Source organism: Dicentrarchus labrax, unplaced genomic scaffold (genome assembly GCF_905237075.1).
Source record: "Dicentrarchus labrax unplaced genomic scaffold, dlabrax2021, whole genome shotgun sequence".
Classification (NCBI taxonomy): domain Eukaryota; kingdom Metazoa; phylum Chordata; class Actinopteri; family Moronidae; genus Dicentrarchus; species Dicentrarchus labrax.
In genome coordinates, this window is record NW_026136706.1 from 13,222,962 (window position 1) to 13,244,451 (window position 21,490).

Here is a 21,490-nt window from a genome sequence, read left to right on the forward strand (position 1 = left end):
TACGTTACTCATTACAATTTTAGCAGATAATCAGTTGCAGAGTATTTTTTTAAATAAATCTTCCACCTGAGTGCATGTGGTTCACTGCAAAGTATAATTGAGTTCCTTTCCTGGCTCCCAGTAAAAGAGTTTTACTCAGTAAAATAAAAGAAGTTGCACTGCCTGTTTTCCATTTAAACACACAGAAAAATCAGCGCACACTAAACCAGATGACTATCTGTTGTCAGTCTCTTCACTGTGATACAAACATGAAAGCTGGGTGGACCGTGACATGTGTCTTGTGGTCATGCCAGATTTAGCTGGCATGACCAATCTGTGATGACACCATTGATGCGAATATGTAAAATGTGAGCAGATGTAGAAGCAATGTGTGTTTTGTATAACAAAGTGTGCAGCTGAGATTCCAGGTAGAGTAGGAGTGATTTAATAATAATGTCTCTGGAGCGTTGGAAAAGAAAAATAAAATACATGAAAAGGACTCTAGTCACACACTTCAATGTGTTCTAACATTATTCATCATAAATTATGGTATTAATAATCCTGGCAGTGACAGGGCTGATGTACTATTGCTGGACTGTTCATCATTAGTGTAAATGAAAGCTTTGATGACTTGTGATCATCTGCTGTTATTGTAGTTGATTTACTTTTTCAGAAGGTTTGTGTAATATTGATATTGTTGTTGCTGCTCTGGGAGGTGATGCATGCTTATTTGCAGCCAGTCCATTCCAGCCATTTCACCCATTCTGCAAACTCTTTATCCCAGGGGCTGAAGTGAAAGTGAAGTTGATGCAAAATGAAATGCCCATGTGAGCCCCTTTATTAGTTAGTTACATGCTTGTAAGTTTGCAATTGCACAAAAATGAAGGATTAGTGGTAATTTATTTTGCTGAAAGGGATCACAAGCGAAGAACCATAAAAACATTGTGCCACAATGGATGGGAATGCTCCAACACTATAAAAGAGATAATTCAAAACATGAAAAGCCTTCACAGAAAACAACTGGCCTCATGAAAATTCGAGCACAAGACAGAACACTGCTGCTCCTCTGCAATACATTTCCCACTAGTTACTCAAACCAGACTAAACTGCCCAAATAAATGGGGTGGTGCATGGCAATGATTTTAATTAGCACTGCCTTTGATATGTGAAAAAGTTCACATCAATAAGCTCCAGCTCTGCAACGTATGAATTTTTGGTTTGTTTGTTTTTTAACATTTCAGTAACTCTTAGCCAAGTGACTGGTCTTAGCCTCAATTAAGGGCTGAGGATAGTCCTGGGATGTGTTCTAGTTTCATGTTTTTAGTCTAAAGAGTATGCTCAGAGTATGCAGTGCTATATGTTCGCACCACAAAATAAAATATAATGTGTAAAAGATTCCCTCACACAGACTAAAGTTTCTCGAGTTTTGAGATTGACACTATTGCCTCGCTGCAATGCAAAACGTAAATGTAGAGGCGCTTCACAGCTCGGAAAAGTGAAAACAGTCTCAAAGTTGTGGTTGACAGTTTGTATGGTGTGACATCTCTGCTGACAGCTCAGAAAACAAAGACATTCAGTCATAAATCCTTGCTGCTGCATTTTTACCAGCTATTTCTCAAGGTTTAGGATTGACAGCGGTAGTTTGCTTGATGTTGATTGTTGCACACTTTATTTCATTTACTATAGCTAGCATTATTATATTTCATACTCATGGACAAAATAGTCCATCATCACAGTGCACTGCTTATACTTATAATATATAATTTAAAGGATTAGTATTTAGTGGACTCATAGAATACACATTGTAAACAGCACTTGGCAGGTGTGAGTGCAGGGTGGTGCGTGGAGTTGCTCAGCAGGCTGCTGTGAGTTTTATTGCATTTCCCAGAGAGAGGAATATGATGTCATCAACATGTGTCTCATCTACAGTTAAGACCCCATTTCCTGGTTTGACAGCTGAGCTGGGGATAAAGAGTTTCTGTTCTCACAATATACTCAAGTATACTCAAAGTCCTTCCTCGCCCTTGCACTCCCACTAGGTGTTTTCTTTTCTCACTCTGACTCTATACAAACTCACACAAGCACACACTCGCTTTTTGCCATATTTCTGAACTCAACTGTGCATCAGATGTTGACATTTCATGACGTTAACACTTTTTATTTCTTTTCCACTTTTATTTATAAAATGAAGCTGTTGAAAATATAGAAAGCATTCATTGTGACTAGTGAGACATCAAACATACATAATAATAATTAATAATTTCTCCCTTTACGACAGAACACTGGCGTCTTACAACAGAGTCTTTACAAGACAAATAATTTAAGGACAAAAGGAACACATCAAAGAAGAAGGGAAACTATGAGGTGCTGGCTTTGTGCACAAGCTTAGGGCAGGCTTGTGAACCACACGCACATTTATACAATCTTTAATATCAAAACAATCATGAAGATCACTCTTCAAAGAATTTCTATTGTGTTTTCATGAATGCTTTGCATCGTATTTCATTCTGCCCCAGTAATGCAGTGAGAATGTGAGATACAGTCGTTGGTGGTATAACAATATTTGTCAAGGACTGAAACCCACAAAAGGGTCACAAGAAGAGTAAACATGTTCAAAAAGTCCTGAAGAAGAAGATGGTGTTTGGGTGGATCATAATGCTGATCCTAATGTCTGTTAGAGATTTAATATAACATGTAGGCAGCACAATGCAAAAAAAGGGCTGCTAATAGAAGTAATTATTTGCTACATATGCACCACAATAACAAAATCCAACATTTTGGTAATAGAAAAAACGCAAAACATATACTAAGCATAGTATTTTTGTAATAGAAGTCCCAATTTGCTAAATTTTAAAATGAAGGTGCCTGTCAACAGCTGTGAAGTATAACAGCCTCTTTGTGTGATGCTGTGTTGCGTCTACAATACTCTGTGAACCAGTTCGTAAAATACTGTACTTAAGTTCAGTGTTAGTGAATGAATGCATAAAGTAATGACATCAAGCAATCAAGCCAAGTAAAGCATGCTTGTTTGTCAGCATCACCAACATATTTTGTTTCTGTTTTTTTTATTTTTTTTAGCAGTTTAAAATTGTTTTAGTTGGAAGTATGATCATATAATGCTTCCTTCGTGGTAAAAACCTCAAAAGTTGTGTTTTTTTTCCCACAAAATCATGTTTATGGAGTGACAGGTGTAACCATGTAGCAAAAACATCCCCTGAAACAGTCCACACTACAGCTGTGGGAATTTACACATCTGTCCATGTGCAATATGCTGCACATTTTATTTGACTTCTTCACTCATCGCTTAAATATGGGTCTTAATCCATTGAAACAGAAAACAGGAGTGCACCACTAGCTACATAAAACAACACTGCTTAAACACAAATTATTTGAGTCTTGCCACTCCTGGTATGAATACATTACAGTATTGAAAACAAAGTTTTTACAAAAACAAATTAAAAATACATACATAAGACTTAAACCTGCATATTAGTAGTGTCTTTTCTGAGATTCAACAGTATCTCCTGCACGGAGCCTTGCAGTTCCTTTGGGCATGTGGAACAAGTGTTATCAGCAGAGGAGTTCATTCACCAGTACAGACTGGTGTCTCTGTTTCTCTGCTGCAAGTTTGCATGTTTGTGTGTGACTGTGTTTTTGCTTCACCCCATTATATAACGTGCAGGTAGGTCGCCTTGGTGTCCACTCCTATTACATTTTTTGCGGTGCATCTGTAAAATCCTGTATCCCTACTTGTCGGGTTCTGTATCACCAAGGAACCCTGAGGACTAAGGTAGCGGTTGCCATAGAGACGAGCCTGACCCATCACTCTCAGCTGTGTTAGGTCTGGTGTTTCCCAGGTAACCGTTGCCCGGGGTGTTGCTATGGTCAGGCATGGCAGCTCCACAGCAACCCCAGGGCGTGTGTAGGTCACAGGGGAGGGGCCCGTTGTGATGCGTGGGGGGTAGGCGATGACAATGACGGGAACCATGATGACAGAAACTAAAGAGGAGTCGTAACTGGTGGATCTGCAGGTGTAGGTGCCACGGTCAAACACTGAGGCTTGTTGCACTGTTAGTGTTCCATCCTCTTGGACTAGGTATCGGCCAGAGTCACCACTCTCACCCCGGGACAGTACCTTGCCACCGGGCATGGCCCATGAGAGGGAGCCCTGGGTGTGTCCATGGGTTTCGGAAGCAACGCAAGGCAGGTGAAGGGTCTCTCCATTAATGATGCTCACCAAGGGAGCTGTTCTTGTGCTCACAACCGGCTCTGAGACAGGGCCAGTTGAGCGGGGTGGAGGATCAACTGGCTGAGGTTCAGCTGGTGAAGATGGGCCTCTGTGTAGAGGTTTTTGAGTCACTAGGATTCTTGGATGAGGCCTCTCAGGCAAGACTGGCCTTAAGCCTAAAAACTGAGCTGAATCCAAAGAAGCTCCTGAGCGAGGCGCCTCAATTAAACCAGCACTTTCCTGCACAGGTCGTTCCACAGCCGGTCCCCTTTGTGGAGATCTGGCCTCCTCCTGTGGCTCAGAGACCTCAAGCTTCACTTGTAGCCTGGTCTCTCCTCTGTCTCCTCTAACCACACAAACCAAGGTCCCTCCATCACTCACCCGCACGCCTCGCAGCTCCAAGGAGCCATTTCGGTGCACAGTGAGTCGGCTGCCATAGTAAGGAGCTGGCAACACACCATTACCAGGCAGAAGCCAGGACAGACGAGGGGGAGGGGAGCCTTGGGAGGGGCATGGCAAAAGAACAGTTTGGCCTTTCACTGCAGATTGCTTCACTGCCATTACCACACCCACAGCTGTGTTAGTAGAGTTTTTAGCACCAACACCACCTACACCAGTACCAATTGAACCACCTCTATTCCTGCTGTTCTCATTGGTCACTCCTATATGGCTACTCCTACTAAACCCATTTCCTCTGAGTGTGCCAGTAGCAGCTCCATTATTAGACACACTGCTGCTAACAACTCCAACATTTCTAGAAATACCACTTATCCTTTCTCTGCTGGTGTTAGCATCATTATTAGCCTTTCCTGCAATGACTTCATTATTAGTAGTCCCAGGATTCCTTTCTACACTATCTCCTCTATCTGTGCTGTGACTGTTACCCACACTATTACTACTACTCATAATGCCAGGTCCGTTTCGATTTATTCCAATGTTATCTGCTATATTCCTACCCACCCCGAAACTGATTACACTGCTACCAAGCTGTGGTGTAATTCCACTGACAGGCCTGTTGATTCCATGTCGACTATCGCTCCTAAGGGCAGGATTAAAGCCACTGGTTGCTGTGTTGATGCCAGTGTTTGGTACAATGTTTCTTAGCCTGCCATTATTATCACTATAGCCATTATTGCTGCTGATATTGCTACCAAGCTTGCTTGTGACTCCATTTGTCGATCCATACTGGATTATACCTGCATTATTAATGCTGCTATGACCATTTCCAGGCCCATTGCTAATACTCCAACCTCTTCCACCCACCTGGCGACCGAGTCCATAGTAAGGAGCCTCCACCTCCATACCCACCACCATGCTCCTCTCACCGGCTGAGTTGCTCGCTCGGCATGTATAGTTTCCTGTGTCACTCGTTTGAGCCAGGCGCACCTCCAGGGTTCCACCCGAAACCACGACAACTCGTTCAGAATAAAATCCAGATCCGAAACTTCGTGGGATCACACGGCGTGTAGGGGAAAGCCACGTCAGTGTGGGGGCAGGGTCTCCTGTAGCCTGGCAGCGAATTTTGGCGGTTGCCCCCTGACGTACTTTGATGATGTAGTAGCTTCTGTCGTCACTGAATGTTGGTGGAGATGTCATCATAACCTTTACTTTGACCTTAAAGGGTTGAATTTGAATGTAAGTAATTAATCGACAACTGAATTATTTTTTTTAGATATGTGTTTTATGTGTAATTATGTGAATAAGTAATACCTAAATTAATAAAATAAATGAATATTCTTAAAGTCCAGTGTGTAGGATTTAGTGGCATTTAGCAGTGTAAAAAATGCAAACACCCTTATCTAGGGCCGGTGTTTGGGTTGTCCCTCCTGGGATACTGTAGTAACACGGTGGACGCAATGGAAGCTAGAAATAAATGGCTCATTATCAGGTAAGAAAAGCATAACGATTCCTATACTATACACTTATGAATACATAGTTATGAATATTATGCCAATAGACCCTCATAAATGTTAAACACTGGAACTTTAAGTCTCCTGGAGAAAATATTTTTCTTACCTTCATGGTGTCTTGACCTCCTTGATTCTCAGCATAACATGTATACTCTCCTTCTTCTCCCATGCCCACTGCTGGAACCAGTAACGTCCCATTGTCAAACACAGTCAGCCTTCTTGCTCGCCCTCCTCTGTCTTCCCCCTGCAACACGCTGTTCACCATGGTTCCATCTGGCAGGCTCCAATGGACAGATGGGTCAGGCAGTCCTGATGCCTGGCAGTCAACCTGCAGGGAACAGGATCCTTACTGCTATCATTTAAAAGTTTTTATGGCTTAGATTTTGATGAAAGCTGAACTGTGTGTTGAAAATGAGGAGTGATACTGCATATTTAGGCTTTTAAGGTTGTATTTAGGTCCTTAAAAAAGAAACGCACAGTAGTGAGCAACCACAAATTTAGATGCCTTCAAAAAACACCATTTAAAGCTCATAAATCTTTAAATTAAATTTAAAATTAAGGGGAACAAATTCCCACAATAATGTCCTCTTTCTTGAATTTCACCCTGCTTGACATTATTTTTCATTGAGCTGTTAAATATTCATGTCTGAAGTACTCCCCTGAAGGCCACTGTTGATGATTCATAACAGACCTGACAGGTCTTTCTTTTCTTTTTGAGTAAAAAAGTATGAAGGGCTTTTTGATCAAAAAACAACCACAGACACAGCTTGAAGCTGTAGAGGTTTTTGGCACCACATCCAGCGATAGAAGACAACACATATCATTGCCTTGAAAAAAAATAAGGCTCTAAAATCTCAGAAGTGGAGGTGCAGGAGATGGACTGTTTCAAATTTTAGGCAAGGTTCATGGAGAAAAATGCCTGCACATCAGATGTATGGATTGAGTGAATAGACTAACTGGCATCATAATAATCATGCTACATTTACCTATTGATTGCTGTTGTTTGTTTATTGAATAAATATCATTATTGGAAGCAAGGGAGAGATAAGAACAGAAATATGATTTGTCATAGCACACCTTTAGTGGTTTTCCAAACAACACCATTCGATTGAGTGGCTGCTTGGGCTCAATCTTGGCAGGCTTGGTAGCCACAGAGACACGCAGGAGGCGGTAATCATCTGCGACCTTGTTGCGTGCGATACAGAGGTAGTCTCCAGCATCCTTCTCTGTTACTGCCTGGATTGACAGGGTGCCATTAGGATACACCTTCAGACGTCGGTCAAAACTGAAATTCAAATGTAGACAAACACGCACCCAAATCACAAAAAGACAGACATATAATGTGACACAATACCAACAGAATTACTAAAATATATAATTATACAACCAGCACATTTTAAGTGATCTTTTTTTTCTCACCTGAAGTGCATGTCCACCAGTTTCCTGCTGGGAGTCCTCCAAATGATGATTGGTGATGGGTTGCCAGTTACAGAGCAGTGGAGCTGCAAAACCCCCCCATAGTGGACAGCAGTGATGGAGGATGATGTAGAGACAATACGGGCTTTACTGAAAGGGGAAACTGGCAAGGGATGCAAAACAGCTGAGATTCTGCTTTTGTCAGAGTTGGAAGATGATGTAACTGTTGTGTTGTTTACGATGCCGGGTAATACTTTGGTGTTATTTGTAGGCACTGTGGAGGGTGGGGAGAGAGGGGAGGGTTTCGTTTTACTGATGTTGGTCAAGTGTGTGGGGGAGGCAGTGACTGTTTTATTGATTTTAGGAGGTGAGTTAGTGGAATCGGGTTGGTGAGGGTAAGAAGATGAGTGAGAAGAGCTGGGGTTGAGCAGCAAGGTTCTGGATCTATCAAAGGGTGATGGACGGGAGAGTCTCGATGAGTTGAGTGGATTTGAGGGATGGCTGGGGATGGACAAAGTTTTGTCTTTATGGAGTGAAGATGAAGGAGATGGTTTTGCAGTAGCAACAGCTTTTGCCCCTTCATTTCTTGCTCCTCCCTCTCGTCTTCCTCCATCAGCCCCCCCTTTAATTTCTACCCTCACTGTCCTCTTAATGGCTCCAACAGCATTACTTGCTGTACACTCGTAATTCCCTGAGTCCTTAGGCCCAACTTTTCGAATATGCAGCGTCCCATTGGGCAAGACAAAAAGGTTGCCATGGAGAAACTGGGATGGACGAACCAGAATCCCATCTGGGATTCTCCAGCGCAGAGTTGGTGGTGGGGCACCTCGAGCAGAGCAGTGAGCATAAACAGGCATCCCTGGAGACAAGAGCAGGTGTTCCTCTCTGGGTTGCTGTATCACCGGGGGCAATGAGGACAAATGTACACGCACAGAAGCACTGGCAGCACCTGCTGAGTTGGAGGCCACGCAGCGATACACTCCTCTGTCACTCGGTAAAGTTACCGAGATATGGAGAGTTCCATTTGTGTCCATATTTATGCGACTGGTGGAGGCGACAGAGGAGGTCAGGACAGAACGATCTGGAAGAACCCAAGAGAGCAGAGGGGTGGGAACACCATCCGCCTGGCACTCCAAGTGCACATCTCCACCCTGATGAATGGTAGCTTCTCTGTAGCTAGCCAGCTGCATCCGAGGAGGGCGGGTCCACACTTCAAGGGTTGCTAGTAATCTATCACGGAAAAGTAAAGCACATAAATACTCAATATAGAAACACATAAAGAAATTTGAAGCATTTCAAATACACATTTAATATGTAAACAAGCCATAAATCTCATATGACACATTTAGAAGAACGCCCAAAGGCATAGAACAAACAGATTTCATACAGAGAGATTTGCACATGACTTTAGGCAGCTAATCAAGTTGATATGTAATTGTGTTTGCTCATGAAAATACCAGCACAACATACATTATACTAATTAAATTGCTGTTTGCCTTAGGCCTATGTAATTAATAGAGAAAATATTATGTCCCATGGTCATTATAACTGAATATACAGTACTATAATATTCATAACAGGTATCAGTAGTCTCACCTGTCGCGACCCAGAAAGCTGTGTGCACTGCAGATGTATGTGCCCCTGTCCTGCAGCTGAACATTCTGGATGACAAGGGTGCCATTTGGCAAGACCTCAAAACGCTGAGCCCTGGAGTGGATTGACATCACTGCTCCTAAGAGAGAGAGAGAGAGAGAGAGAGAGAAGAGAGAAACAGTCAGGCAGACAGACAGACAGGCAGTGAGAGCAAGCAGCAGTAGTGGAGACAGAGTGGGGCAAACAGAGACAAATTGCTAAAGAAAGTTAGCGAATGAGTAAGAGACACAGGAAAGGAGGATCAGGGACATGCCGAGTGGCACAGCGTGAAGTAAAGTCAGTGATGCAGTGCACAAAATGTTCCATTACTTTCTTGCAATATGTTTTTCCCACATGGCAAGTAAGATAAAAGCCTATTGTGCGTATGCCAGTGCGTAATACTGGGTGTTAATGGGTTATATCATCAGTGTAAAATGTATTCATATTCATTCTGTACATACTAAAGCTGACATTGATTTTCGTTCGAATCTGTGACTTCAGAATTTAAATACAAACCTTTATTTATTCTGCAGTCTGCACTGTCTAACTATATAAATGACTATATATTATGTATGTATATGTATAGTCACACATATAACTGACTTCTGGATGAAAGACAAGCATTTCTAGTTTTCCAGCATAATTAAAAATATAGGCCTGGAGCTAGTCCCAGAGAGCAGGTTTACTGACTAATCTGGAACACTTTGCTGTGTTTCATCATACATCAGTCCATGAACCAGACCTGACAGCCCTTTAGGTGGATATTTAACATAAATGTAACTGAAGATAAAACTGAACCCTCATTTATACAGTCATGCATTTCAGGCTATTTCAAATATGTGCATATGTGTGTATGCTGAAATAAATGTGTACTCATTTGCTGCACTGTGTACCTGTGGCAACCTTGGTCCATGTGATGGAGGGCTTCGGCTCTCCTTGAGCTTCACAAGCCAGCCTGGCTGTGCTCTCTGCGGGGAACGACACTGTCCTGATGTGTGGGTCTGCAATCCTCGGTCTGGATCTTACAACTGGGGCCTATGAAAAATATTTAGAAAACAAATTTTAGTGGCCAATAAAGTAATGAATAATTGAATGTATAACTAGAGGACATCTGAGAGCATGGTTCCGCTAATGAAAGTTATTCAACTTCCAAAACTGCAGAATTGGGTTTCTCTTGGAGTTTTTTTTTTATTTTTTTTATTAAAAAGCAAGTTATTGGAGGACCTTTAAGTGCACAATAACTTAATTGCAGTATATTTTAATATTTAAAAAATGAGAATTGTCTAATACCAAAAATACCAAACCTACATTACCACTGCAATGTATTCAACAGATCCTTTTAAGTGTTATCTGTACAACCATTTTGAAGGTGGACGTTAACTTAACTTAACAACTTAAAAACTGAGAGGCACTGACATTAATATGTAAACTCTTCAGTAAAAGTTTTTATAAAAAGTTTGTTACTAGTTTAGTAAGTATTGTTGTGAAATAGGATCACTAACGCAATGTAGCATTACTGTGATCCCAGACTTAAAATCACTGGTGATTTGATCTGCAGAGGCTTGCCAACAGAGCTCAAGAAATTAATTAGCAATTGATTATTTCAAATCCCCTGGGATTAGGCTCTCAAAACACATAATGTTCTTGATTATGGGACATATGTTTTCTATCTCTTCTTTATATCTGGAAAACCATTAAATTGAAGAATTGTCACAAACATCCCTTAGGTTTATTAGCAGGTCATGTGGATACAGATTAGACTATTTTCAGATCTATTGTGCATTTCTGCTAAGCTCCTGCCCAAGGGCTTGCAATGTGTGTGTGTGTGTGTGTGTGTGTGTGTGTGTGTGTGTGTGTGTGTGTGTGTGTGTGTGTGGGTGGGTGTGTGTGTTGTTATTTTCTGGGCCAGCACTCACTTAGAAAAGAAATGTTAATTTGAGTTCCACTTAGCTGACAACAAAGAAAAATAGCTTCATATATATGAACTGCAAACTACATTTAAGAGTGCACTTAAAGAAATGACTAATTGAATGAATGACTTAAAGCAAGGAGTACAAAAATAGGGAAACTTTAAATAAATTAGCAATTAAATTAACAAATAAAGAACAAATTATGGTCCTAGCTTGGCTCTTACTCTTTGTCGTAATGTATGAGGTTGCTTTAAATCCTACATTTTGGGTAAAAGTATCCACAAAATAGCAATAATATGTTATTTCAATTGATTTGAACTTACTACAGGGGCAGCAGGGAGCGAAGGTGAGGGAGGCCTGTTTGGCCTGCTGCTGTGTGAATCGGGAATAGAATTGGCTCCAGGGTTCTTCCAGTCAGTAGGGGATCGACTCTGGTTTGGAGTTCCAGAAACAGGCCCCCCTCTGGGGTCAACTTGACCAATGCTTGGCCTCTCCCTAGATAATACTGTGGTACTTGTTGATGTCATTGTTGTAGTTGTTGTAGAAGGTGCGCTGGATGTAGCTGCCCTTGTAGTGGTTGGAGAGGTTTTGGCTGAGATGGTAATTGTAGTGCTAGTAGTAGGAGTAGTAGTTTTAGTAGTTGTAGCAGTAGTAGTAGTAGTGGGGTTAGGAGTTGTGGGAATAGCTTTGAATAATATTTTCGTACTAGTAGCAGCAGCAGTAGTAATAAAAGTAGTAGAAGGGCTAGTTGAAGAAGTAATAGTGGTAGTGGGAATAGTAGAAGTAAGAAAAGGAGTTGTGGTAGTAGTAGTAGAGGTAAGAGTAGTTGTAGTACTTCTGGTAGTGCTAGATGTTGGAATAATAATGGTAGTTGTAGTAGGCATGATGGAACTTGTAGTCATGGGAGTAATTGTTGTTTCTGTTGCAAGTGTGTCCTCACTAACCGTAGTAGTAGATGTGCTTTCAGCAGAACTAGCAGAATGAGTGTTCTTGAGAGTAGCTGAAGTAGTTGTTGTGATTTGTGCAGTAGTGGTGGCAGTTGTACTGGGGACTGTGGAGGCAGCAATGGAGGAGGGCGGAGAGGTGGAGGAGAGGGACACATATGGTACACCCAACAATTTCCTCTCCAGATCTTCACTGTGTTTGCTTGGGGGTCTATCAACATGTTTGCCTAAGGCTGTGTGTGTTTTTGTGTGTGTCTGTATGCCTTGTGCATGTGTCCTGGCGTGTGTGTCTGGCACATGTGTCTGTGCGATCGCAATATCAGACTGAGTGGGTGCTGGTGTCGGTGTGTTGAAGAGAGTGGACTCTGCAGTGTCTGGGATGTTGGCTGAGTGAGTCATCATGTCTATATGTGTCTGCGTGTGAGAGGGGGATAATGAAGTGAGAGAGGAGGGAGAGGGAGTCAATGAGGGGGAGGCAGATTTTGAAGTGGAGACACCAGGAGTGTTAGAAACAAGGGGAGACAGAGGATTTTGTGCCAAACCACTCCTAATATGGTCACTCTGTGTCAATAAAATAGCTGGAGGTGCTGTTGTTGACGCCAGCAACCACATATCAGTTTGATCTGTGGTAGTGTCAGGTGTTGCAGTCCGTGACCTTGGGTTTATAGAGTCAGGGAGAGGTAGTGGTGGAGTCAAAGGTCGCTCCCTGGGCCTGTTGATGATTCGTCTTCGCTGTCCGATCCTCCTGCGAGAGTTCCAAGGGCTTTGAGGCCGGGAGTTTGGAACCAAATTTGGGAAGAGTCCCTGCTGGGGTTTCTGAGGCCTAATTCTAGATGGGTTGGGGTTTGCTACTCGCTCGTCTCCTTCACGTGGTTCTGGTACAATTTCATTTATTCCTGAGATTGGCCTAGATGTGACTAGTTCTTTCCATGTCTCTGGTTTTGTCACTGTCTCTGTCTGTGGACCTGCTTCATCTGTCTGTATGTGTATATCTGTCTCATTCTCTATCTCGGTCGGTGTTTCTGTTGACCTCACCGTCCCTTTCATTATCTCTGTGTCTGTTTCAGTGTCTATTTCTGTCTCTGTTTGTGTTTGCATTTCGGTGAGAACAGGATGAATGGGTTGTAAGCCCTCCACTTGTAGATCAGCATCATCAATAGATGACCCTTCAGTTTCTGCTTCCATCCCTGCTCCTCTTGCTGTATCATCATCCCCCTTATGTGTTCCTTCAGCTCCACCTTTGCCTCTTCCCACCGGTTTAACTGTGGGCTTTCCTGGTGCGATGGGCTGGCTGTTATTAGTGTGAGCAGTCTTTTGCCGTATTTTAGCCAGGAGGTCAGCCCATTTCTGAGGGTCTATCCTTTGTTTGTTTGTGGTAACTCTGTGTCTGTTCTCAAAGCGGTTTCTTCTCTGGTTAGTGGATGATACAGGCCCTCCTCCTCTTCTCAAGGGGCCTTCTCTGATTGGCCCACGTCTTCTGGGTTTTCCGATTGGATAACGTCTGCTTGGGGAAGGTTGGAGAGGTCTTAGACGCTTCCTATTGCCAATAATAGTTCTCTCTTCTTCTTCCTCTTCATCCCCCGATCCATCCTCCACTTGATTTAGTAATGGAGCTCGTATCTTGGTTGACCTACCAGCGGCTGACTGTGGCCCTCTGGGAAATGAAGTCCTAAGTGGAGGGGGATGTCGTGAATTTAATTCCAGCTGCATGGACAGGGAGTCACTACCATACTGGTTGACCACAATACAGCGGTAATGACCAGAATCCCGCTGAGAAGGGTTAGACAGAGAAAGACTCCCATTTGCATGTATATTGAGCCCACCTGATACAGCTAATCCCCGGCGTACTATGTTTCCATCTGGTAACACCCAACTCATATAAGGCACTGGTGAACCAAAGGCCTTGCAGGACAGACTGATGGGCTCTCCAACTGTTCCAGTGACAGGAGGTCCCACTTGCTCTCCTGAAGGTGGAACAGAGGATTCCTCCACTGCCAGGCGCAGGGGGAGAACATCTACATCTTTGCCTGCTCGGGCTACGCAGTAGTAGATCCCGGCATCTGAGAGCTGCAATTTCTGTAGAAGTAAACCAGAGGCTGAGGCCCTTAGCTTACCATTTGGGCTGCTGTAGGGGGAGATGAGCATGGATCCATCTGGGAGGATCCACTGTACTTTTGGCTTCCCAGAACTTAAAAGAGGGCAGGGTAGCTCCACCTTACTGCCTGCTGCTGCTGTAAGCGCTGTGGTGGTGTGATTTGTTGAAATCAGCACCCATGGGTGAGAGGTAGGGGAAGATGTTAAAGGAAGAGAGGCAGGGTCAGGATGAGCAGTAACTCTTGTTGAGTATATCAGTTGAACTTTGTGTCCATTAGATTGTGCTCTGTTTAGCTGAATGCTAATAGCTGGCTGCAGCAACCATTGTGGTCTGGCTTTAACAGAAGCTTTGACTCCAGTATGATAATATCCATCTGTCTCTGCTGCCTGTCTGTAGCGGTAGGCCAATGCTGGGGGTTTACTCAGCATAATCTCCCTCTCCAGGCGAACCGCAGTCTCACTGTAGTAAGCAAGGATCCTCCAAAGTTTCTCATAGCTCTGTCTCTCCACAGGGCACTCCAGGGAAAGTGACAGAGCAAGCGGGAGAGGAGAAGAAGAGGAGAGGGAGAGATCTGGTGGAGGAGTAATATCCTGGGACTCAGAAGAGTGAGTGATGTTGCAACTCAGATCAACACTGTTCCCCTGTTGGTCAGACAGACCCAGAGAGGCAGAGCCCAAAGGCTCTCTGAAGGATTCACTTGATTGGATTTCACTGATTTCTGGCTCCAAAGGTGTGTCTCTTTCCGGGGATGGGATTACAGGTGAGGTGCACGATAGGTCAGTCTGCTCAAGCAAGCCCTGTCCTTGAAGGGAACTGGGCGAGCCACAGACTGGACACTGTGGGCCACCAGGACATTTTATTAAACCTAATTGACAAATAGAGACAGAGAAAATAATCTCATCAAAAGCAGCCTTTACCATCTCTGGCATATCGACTGTGTTACATCATAGCAACTATACAAACATATTAGTGCACATTTCAGCTATCTACACATATTAGTAGTGTCACATATTAGTCATGCCAGCTCTTCTTAATCATTCATTACCCTTTATATCTCTTACTAATTAGGTATGGTTACTTCATCTACTCATGAATCAGAAATGCGCATCACTTCATTATTACACAGCAATCATTAGCCTATATTTTAGCTGCCTGCACACATCAATGCTGTCATCATGGATTAGTCATGGCAGGTTAAGTCTGGCATATCAATGAGACACATTTCACGGTCCAGCCTTCTTTCACATCTCAATAACAGCCACAAGGCAGACTGGAAGAGATACAGAAAATGGGACGAAACAGAGAAGAGTGTATGATGAAAAGCAGGTGGGGAGATGTCAGAGGTATCAAGATAACAAAACCAGATGTATAAGAAAGTACATCTATCCCATCTGGCTGGATCTGACATATATTACAGTTCTTAGACCGCTTATAGATTGAAAGTATCAACAAATGAGTCTTCTGTTTCCTAATCTATTCCCCATGTTCTTTCTCACCTCTCCTTCTTTTATCTGACTGAATTAATCCAGCTCAAAGGCACAACAAATGATCAACTAAAAAAGCATGTGCATGTGGGAGACAAAACAAGTGAAATCAAATAATATCTTAGCCATAACAGTCACCTGGATGAGCAAGACTCCAAGCGAGAAACCAGCTCATCCTACAGTCACAACTCCATGGATTATCCTGCAGCACAAGAGTCTCCAGCAGGGGCGCTGTCACTAAGGTCTCTCTGAGCAGAGTGGTTAGACTGTTGTTGGACAGGTCTAGGTGTCTACAGAGAAAAGAAAAGATTGAGATGAAGAGGGGGAGGCAGAGCACAGAGGTTGAATCAAAGTCATAAAGGGATGGAGGCATGGATGACATGAGTGGGAGTGGGCAGTGAGAGGTGACAGGTTAGGGGTAAGAAAACCATCCATCATTCTTATCATTTCCATCATCACCTTCATGTTCAGAAGTTATTCCTCTGCAGTGGTAATACAAGTGGATCAGAAAAATGGGTAGAGAGATAATGCGAAAGCTTTAGTGTTTATTTGTCGAAAAATACCAACATTTGAAGTGTTATCTTTTTCATTAGGCTAGGTTTTTTCTTTGAGGAGTCAATGAAGTTTTACATTTTCACCCGATCTGCTGTGTAATGTCACAATTTCACCTAAATCTTGCTATGATTAGCTCATAAATCAACTCAATTCAAATGTGTTGTCAAGATTGCACAGATTTTGGATAGAAGCAATGTGCCCACTTTCTTGGATTTGTGTCCAATAAAACAGTAACATACTTTACAGGCAACAGAAAGTTAACATTCCTTGCTGTCCACACTATAAGAAGCACCAGCAGGGCTGCAGTATATCTGCTTACTGTTAAAACAAAACTTTCAATATATTATAACTTCCCCAACGCCAAAAGTGTTAAAGCTCACCTGAGTGAAGAGAAATAATATGTATTCAGGAGGGACAGTGTGCACAGAGTGTGAGGGTGCAGCTGATGCAGCCTGTTCCCTTGCAGACGGAGCAGCCTGAGGCTAGGCAGCTGGAGCAGGGCCCGGGGGTGGATGTGCTGGAGGAGGTTGTGATCCAAGTACAAACGCAGCAGTGAGGTCAGGCCAGAGAAGGTCAGCGATGAAGAGATCTCTCTCAGCTTGTTATAGCTCAGCTTTAATATCTGTGGGGGTGGAGGAAATGGAGTGAGCAGAAGATAAGAAGGACTAGATGAGCAATCAAATAATAGACATCAAGGCTGATGAAGAAACCAAGTCTATGCCATGATCATAAGTCTGTCACTGGACACCACATGCTTGTAAATTGAATTTATGACAAATGATGTGAGGGGAATTGGCATGATGATGAGGATTTGGGTGAAAAAGACTTTGTCAGCAAAAATGACTGGATGCATGTGTGGATTGAAGAAATATGAGGAAATACTTACAGCAGCACACCATTGCATGAGTAAGAATTTAGAAAGTAGTCAACAGAACATAACCAATTGATATATTCATGGTGTTTATCAGTTCAAAACAGGAAAAACTAAAAGGATATTCTAGCACTGGGGGTCTTCAGCTTTCAAATATGAAATTTAGTGCTTTATCCTCAGCACAAGACTCTAAGGGATCTATTGCTACTCCAATCATATGAGGAACCCACCAAATTTTAGGAGGGCACACCATGAAAACCAGGTTGTGGAATTGTGTTTCTGTGAGTCTTATGATAAATCTGTTCTCCAGGGAGGCTACTTAGCTGGAAGAGTTCCAGCTGCTGACAGATCTAGCACGTGAAGATGTCAGCACATGGAAATATGGATCCCATTATCACACAATGGCAAATATATCAGCATCTGCCTGGGAGATGAAGGGAACAATTGCTTGTTGAGTAATATCACTTCCCCACGGACTGCTAACTCTGCCCTTAGGTTGCTGCTAAAATGTCCAGTGTGTTTCCTGTCACCAAGCAGTGAAAGAATGATGGTACATAAATTATGCATTAGTTGTACAGAAATTAGAAATGTGTTCTGAAAAATGTGAACAGCATCATGTAAACTGTTACATTAATTTGCATTCTGGTTTCACAGATCAAATGTAAAATTAATCCTTTTATAAATCCAGTTATTTTTAACAGTATGACTCCTAAATTTAGCATTTGTCTATGAGGCACCCTCGAAATTGTACCAAACCCTTTTGACAAATATAATATATCTTCATAATCCCTGCATTACTTATGATAAAAACTGAAATTATAATTATAATCAATAATTATATGAAAGTATATCCATATCTCATAGTTATGTAGCTATGCAAACTGTAATCAACTAGTACTACACATGTATAACATTTAAGAGTTGAGCTTTCTGCAACAAAGCAGATTTGAAATAGTGCAGGAGCCCCTGTATAGTCCTCCATGCCTGAGGCTGGAGAGGGATTAAAGTAAAGTTTGTGGAGAGTTGCTGCAGGCTTGATTTTCACATCTGTCTCCTAAAATAAACCTCACCCCCAAAGAGTTAAGGTTAAATATGTGAAGAAACACTGGTTTATTGTCCCCATTAACAGCCATATGATCTATAATCCAGCATGTATAGTTTGGTTTGGCAAAGGACAACTTCAATGTTGGCTGCCGTTAGCTACCTGGGAGACAGGTCTGCTGTAGCAAAACATGAAGCAGCTTCTGTAGCATCAACTCAAAATGTGGTATATGCATCACCTGTCCTAGTAATCAGCCACTGGTTTGGTTTTGAATGGAATTCCTTCTCTTTTCATTCCTATACAGTATTAATGGGTTTAATGTGTGTTGCTGTTGCTCTTCTTCCTGTTTACCTGTAGTGATTTCATATCTCTGAACGCTGCATCTGGAAGATGGTGGAGGTCATTGCTGTGGAGCATCAGAAGCTCTACCTTCTTTAACCCAGCCAGAGAACTGTCATGGATCCCGCTGATGCTGTTGAACCTACATGAGCACAGAAACAGCATCCTCAACTCAATACATCAAAACTCTATGGGTGTGTTTGTAAAATGTGTATGTGCTTACATTCCCTTACCCTAGGTTTATGCGACGTGTGTGTGCAGGCAGGCCAGGAGGTATGGTGAGCAGAGAACGAAAGGTGCAGTGGACTTCGCTGGCCTGGTAGCAGTTACAGCTCCTGGGACAGGCCTGGCCCACAGGCAACTCAAGTGTGAGCACCAGGAGTGTCAGCAGTGCCGCCGGCACACACACACTCCAATACATCTTCACTCCGCAAGAGGAGAAGCTGCACTACGATTATCACTGCCAAAGACAAAAAAGGAAAGTCAAGACTGATGGACAGCAGCAAAGTGCACCAAAGTGACAAGTCCCAAATCCAGATGGGAGACTCTCTCTCTCTTTCTCTTCCTGGCACACACACACACACACACACACACACACACACACACACACACACACACACAAGTCAAGTCAAACAGAAATTTACTCAAGGGGATTTGAAATCTGTGTAACACATGACACTCTCTATCCTTAGACCCACACTAGAGCCACACTGCCACACTGACATTGCACCTGTCTCCAAAAAGGGGGTTCACTGAATGACATATCACCGCATAAATCAAAGCGCGCAGGAGGATTCAACAATATAGAAGTAAAATTAGACCCCACATAAACTCTCCTGCCCCCCACCCCTCCTTTTCTCTATCTCTCTCTCTCTCTTATCAAATCTCACACAAGCGCACGCATGCACTAAAATCATTCAAATCCATCAAACCAACTGTAGAGCGATAGCTGCGAGAGGCTTTTCAACTTGAAGCTGAAATTGAAGTAAATTACGCACTGTATCAAGAGGCTTCTGAGAAAAATAGATCATTGTAAGGCATAGTCATGGTTGATTAGAGCATACCTTGAAATCTTTTGGTCCGGAGGAGAGAGTTATTTCACGGAATTATTCATTTTGCCCATCAAACTCTGATTTTAATCCAACTTCACGGCTCGGAAATGTGGTATGCAATTAACCAGTTTATTCACCCATAAACTCCGAGATTGTTGAATTGAGAAGAAGATCCCCCAAAAAAGCTGTCACATTAGATGTCACTGAAGAGAGCGCGGAAAAAAACATGAAAAATAGTTACACTTTTGTCAACTTCGCACAACAGCAGCAAAATGCTTTTAGTAACATCCAACAGGTTTTCTTCTGCGTCTTCTGGAAAGAAAAGTAGCGCTGGAAGCGGCAGGCGGACTATTTGCAAACGCGTCTGGCGCTGCGTGAATGTGCGTGTGTGTGTGTGTGTGTGTGGATGGCAGTGTATGTGTGTGAGCGTGTATTTGAGCTTAGGAAAGGGGACTGGACTGGAGTGAACTTTGAGTGACGCTCCGGCAGAGGGGTTTGTCCAAGGAGGGGCTTTCTGGAAACAGAGGTAACAAGTTACTGCGCTTTCAAGCTGCATGTAGGCCACAGAAGTAGACATCTTCCTACACCATCCGCCTCAACTGTTGCAAAACTCCTTTTATAACTTCTCTTCTCACTCTATCTCCATCTATTTCGTGAATCAATTGCGGTAAGGTTGTGTATTCCCGTAAATAGTTGGCACGTTCTCTTACTTTTATAATATATTTTTTTTATCTTTTTCTCACATTCCGTGGAAGCTGCAGTAGGGCTTTCGCAAGGATTTCTGGAAAACTGAGGTTGAATCTATCCCACAGACTCCCACCCAGCCTTACAGGCATCATTTTACCAGCCATATAAAAAGTCAAATGAAACTTCATGATTATTAGTCATTCATTAAACTTTTACGTAATATATTTAACTTTTATAACTTTATGCATTATCGTCCAAAAGCTGTTTTAATCTTCTTTTCCACACTGTCAGGACAAAATTATGCTGTTTGATTTAATTGAATTTAATTATTTCTGTGGGCTTAATATATTTCTTGATCAAAGATTTTGAACCTAAAAAACATTCGACCGAACCTCATGTCACCCTCTTCAGTTTGTTAAAACCTCAGAATTCCCAGAAATAACAGAGCGGACATGAACTGTATCATCAATGTAAGCTATGTGATTCTATAGGTTGCAGTATGATGCAAAAAAACATAGTTTTAACAAGAAAGTGTGGTGTTTGGAGCTCCAGCTATCTCCATTTGACCCTGTTCAGTTCAAGGAACAGTGGGAGAAGGAAGCCCACAAATACTGGACTCCATTAGTTCCAGATAGTTTAAATATGGGTTAGGGCAACTAAATAAGGGATTGTCCTCTCTTTCGTGTGATCTCAGATTCTCAGGCACCCCATAATGATCACACCTCCTTCTGAGAGACTTAGTGAAGGGGGAACAAAAATAGACTGATGCTCCTCAGCTGTTCTCTCCGGTAAGCACAGTAACCCCCACCCACCATCCTTTAAGGGCCTGTCTTTGTATGTATTTGTGCGTAAGTCCGCGACCTCCTCCACATAACACTGGTTTGTTTGCATAGAACATTCCCATTATGTCCCATATACATAATAATCTCAGTTTAAATCTATTCACACATGAGCTGTCCCAGTAAAAGAAGGAGGTTTTTTTTCCTAATCACCGCAGGGGGCAGCAGTGCTAGAGAGCAACAGCAGCAGATGTGAGAATAGGGTCATCGCTGAATTCTCACATCAGCTGCCTGAATAATGGATTGTAAAATTAATCTTGAATGACTGTTTATCCCCCCAGCTTGGCAGTGAACATCCGTATATATCTTTGAAGATGTCAGTTGATGCTGTACAATCACCAGTAAATTTCTCTCTGATGATTTTCAACACATGACCCAATCTTCACCACCCTGTAACCCTTGTCTCTGCAGGCAATGTTGGTCTGCGAGGGCTTAATAGCTCTCATGCTGCACTGATTCCCTGTAGCTGTGAAAAGCATTAGGCCCAATCCCAATTCACTTCATTAC

General features: G+C 42.6%; 1 protein-coding gene across 1 annotated transcript; it reads right to left on the reverse strand.

The window, feature by feature from the left end:
• Nucleotides 1-794: 794 nt before the first annotated feature.
• Nucleotides 795-19,856, reverse strand: LOC127365035 (matrix-remodeling-associated protein 5-like). Its single transcript, XM_051402723.1, has 12 exons — nt 19,470-19,856; nt 18,639-18,865; nt 18,418-18,547; nt 16,534-16,775; nt 15,737-15,888; nt 11,399-14,979; nt 10,059-10,200; nt 9,130-9,265; nt 7,537-8,763; nt 7,195-7,402; nt 6,224-6,445; nt 795-5,821 (listed from the first exon to the last, which is right to left on the reverse strand). Exons 2-12 carry the CDS (start codon nt 18,824-18,826, stop codon nt 3,647-3,649), a joined length of 8,403 nt encoding a protein of 2,800 aa, XP_051258683.1. The 5' UTR covers nt 18,827-18,865; nt 19,470-19,856; the 3' UTR covers nt 795-3,646.
• Nucleotides 19,857-21,490: the final 1,634 nt, after the last annotated feature.

Coding starts and splice junctions, on each gene's coding strand:
- LOC127365035 (XM_051402723.1), bottom strand. CDS start 18,826: ATGTATTGGAGTGTGTGTGTGCCGGCGGCACTGCTGACACTCCTGGTG. Junction 15,889..16,533: donor TATTATTTCTCTTCACTCAG/GTGAGCTTTAAC, acceptor TTTTCTCTGTAG/ACACCTAGACCTGTCCAACA. Junction 7,403..7,536: donor CTGGTGGACATGCACTTCAG/GTGAGAAAAAAA, acceptor TTTGAATTTCAG/TTTTGACCGACGTCTGAAGG.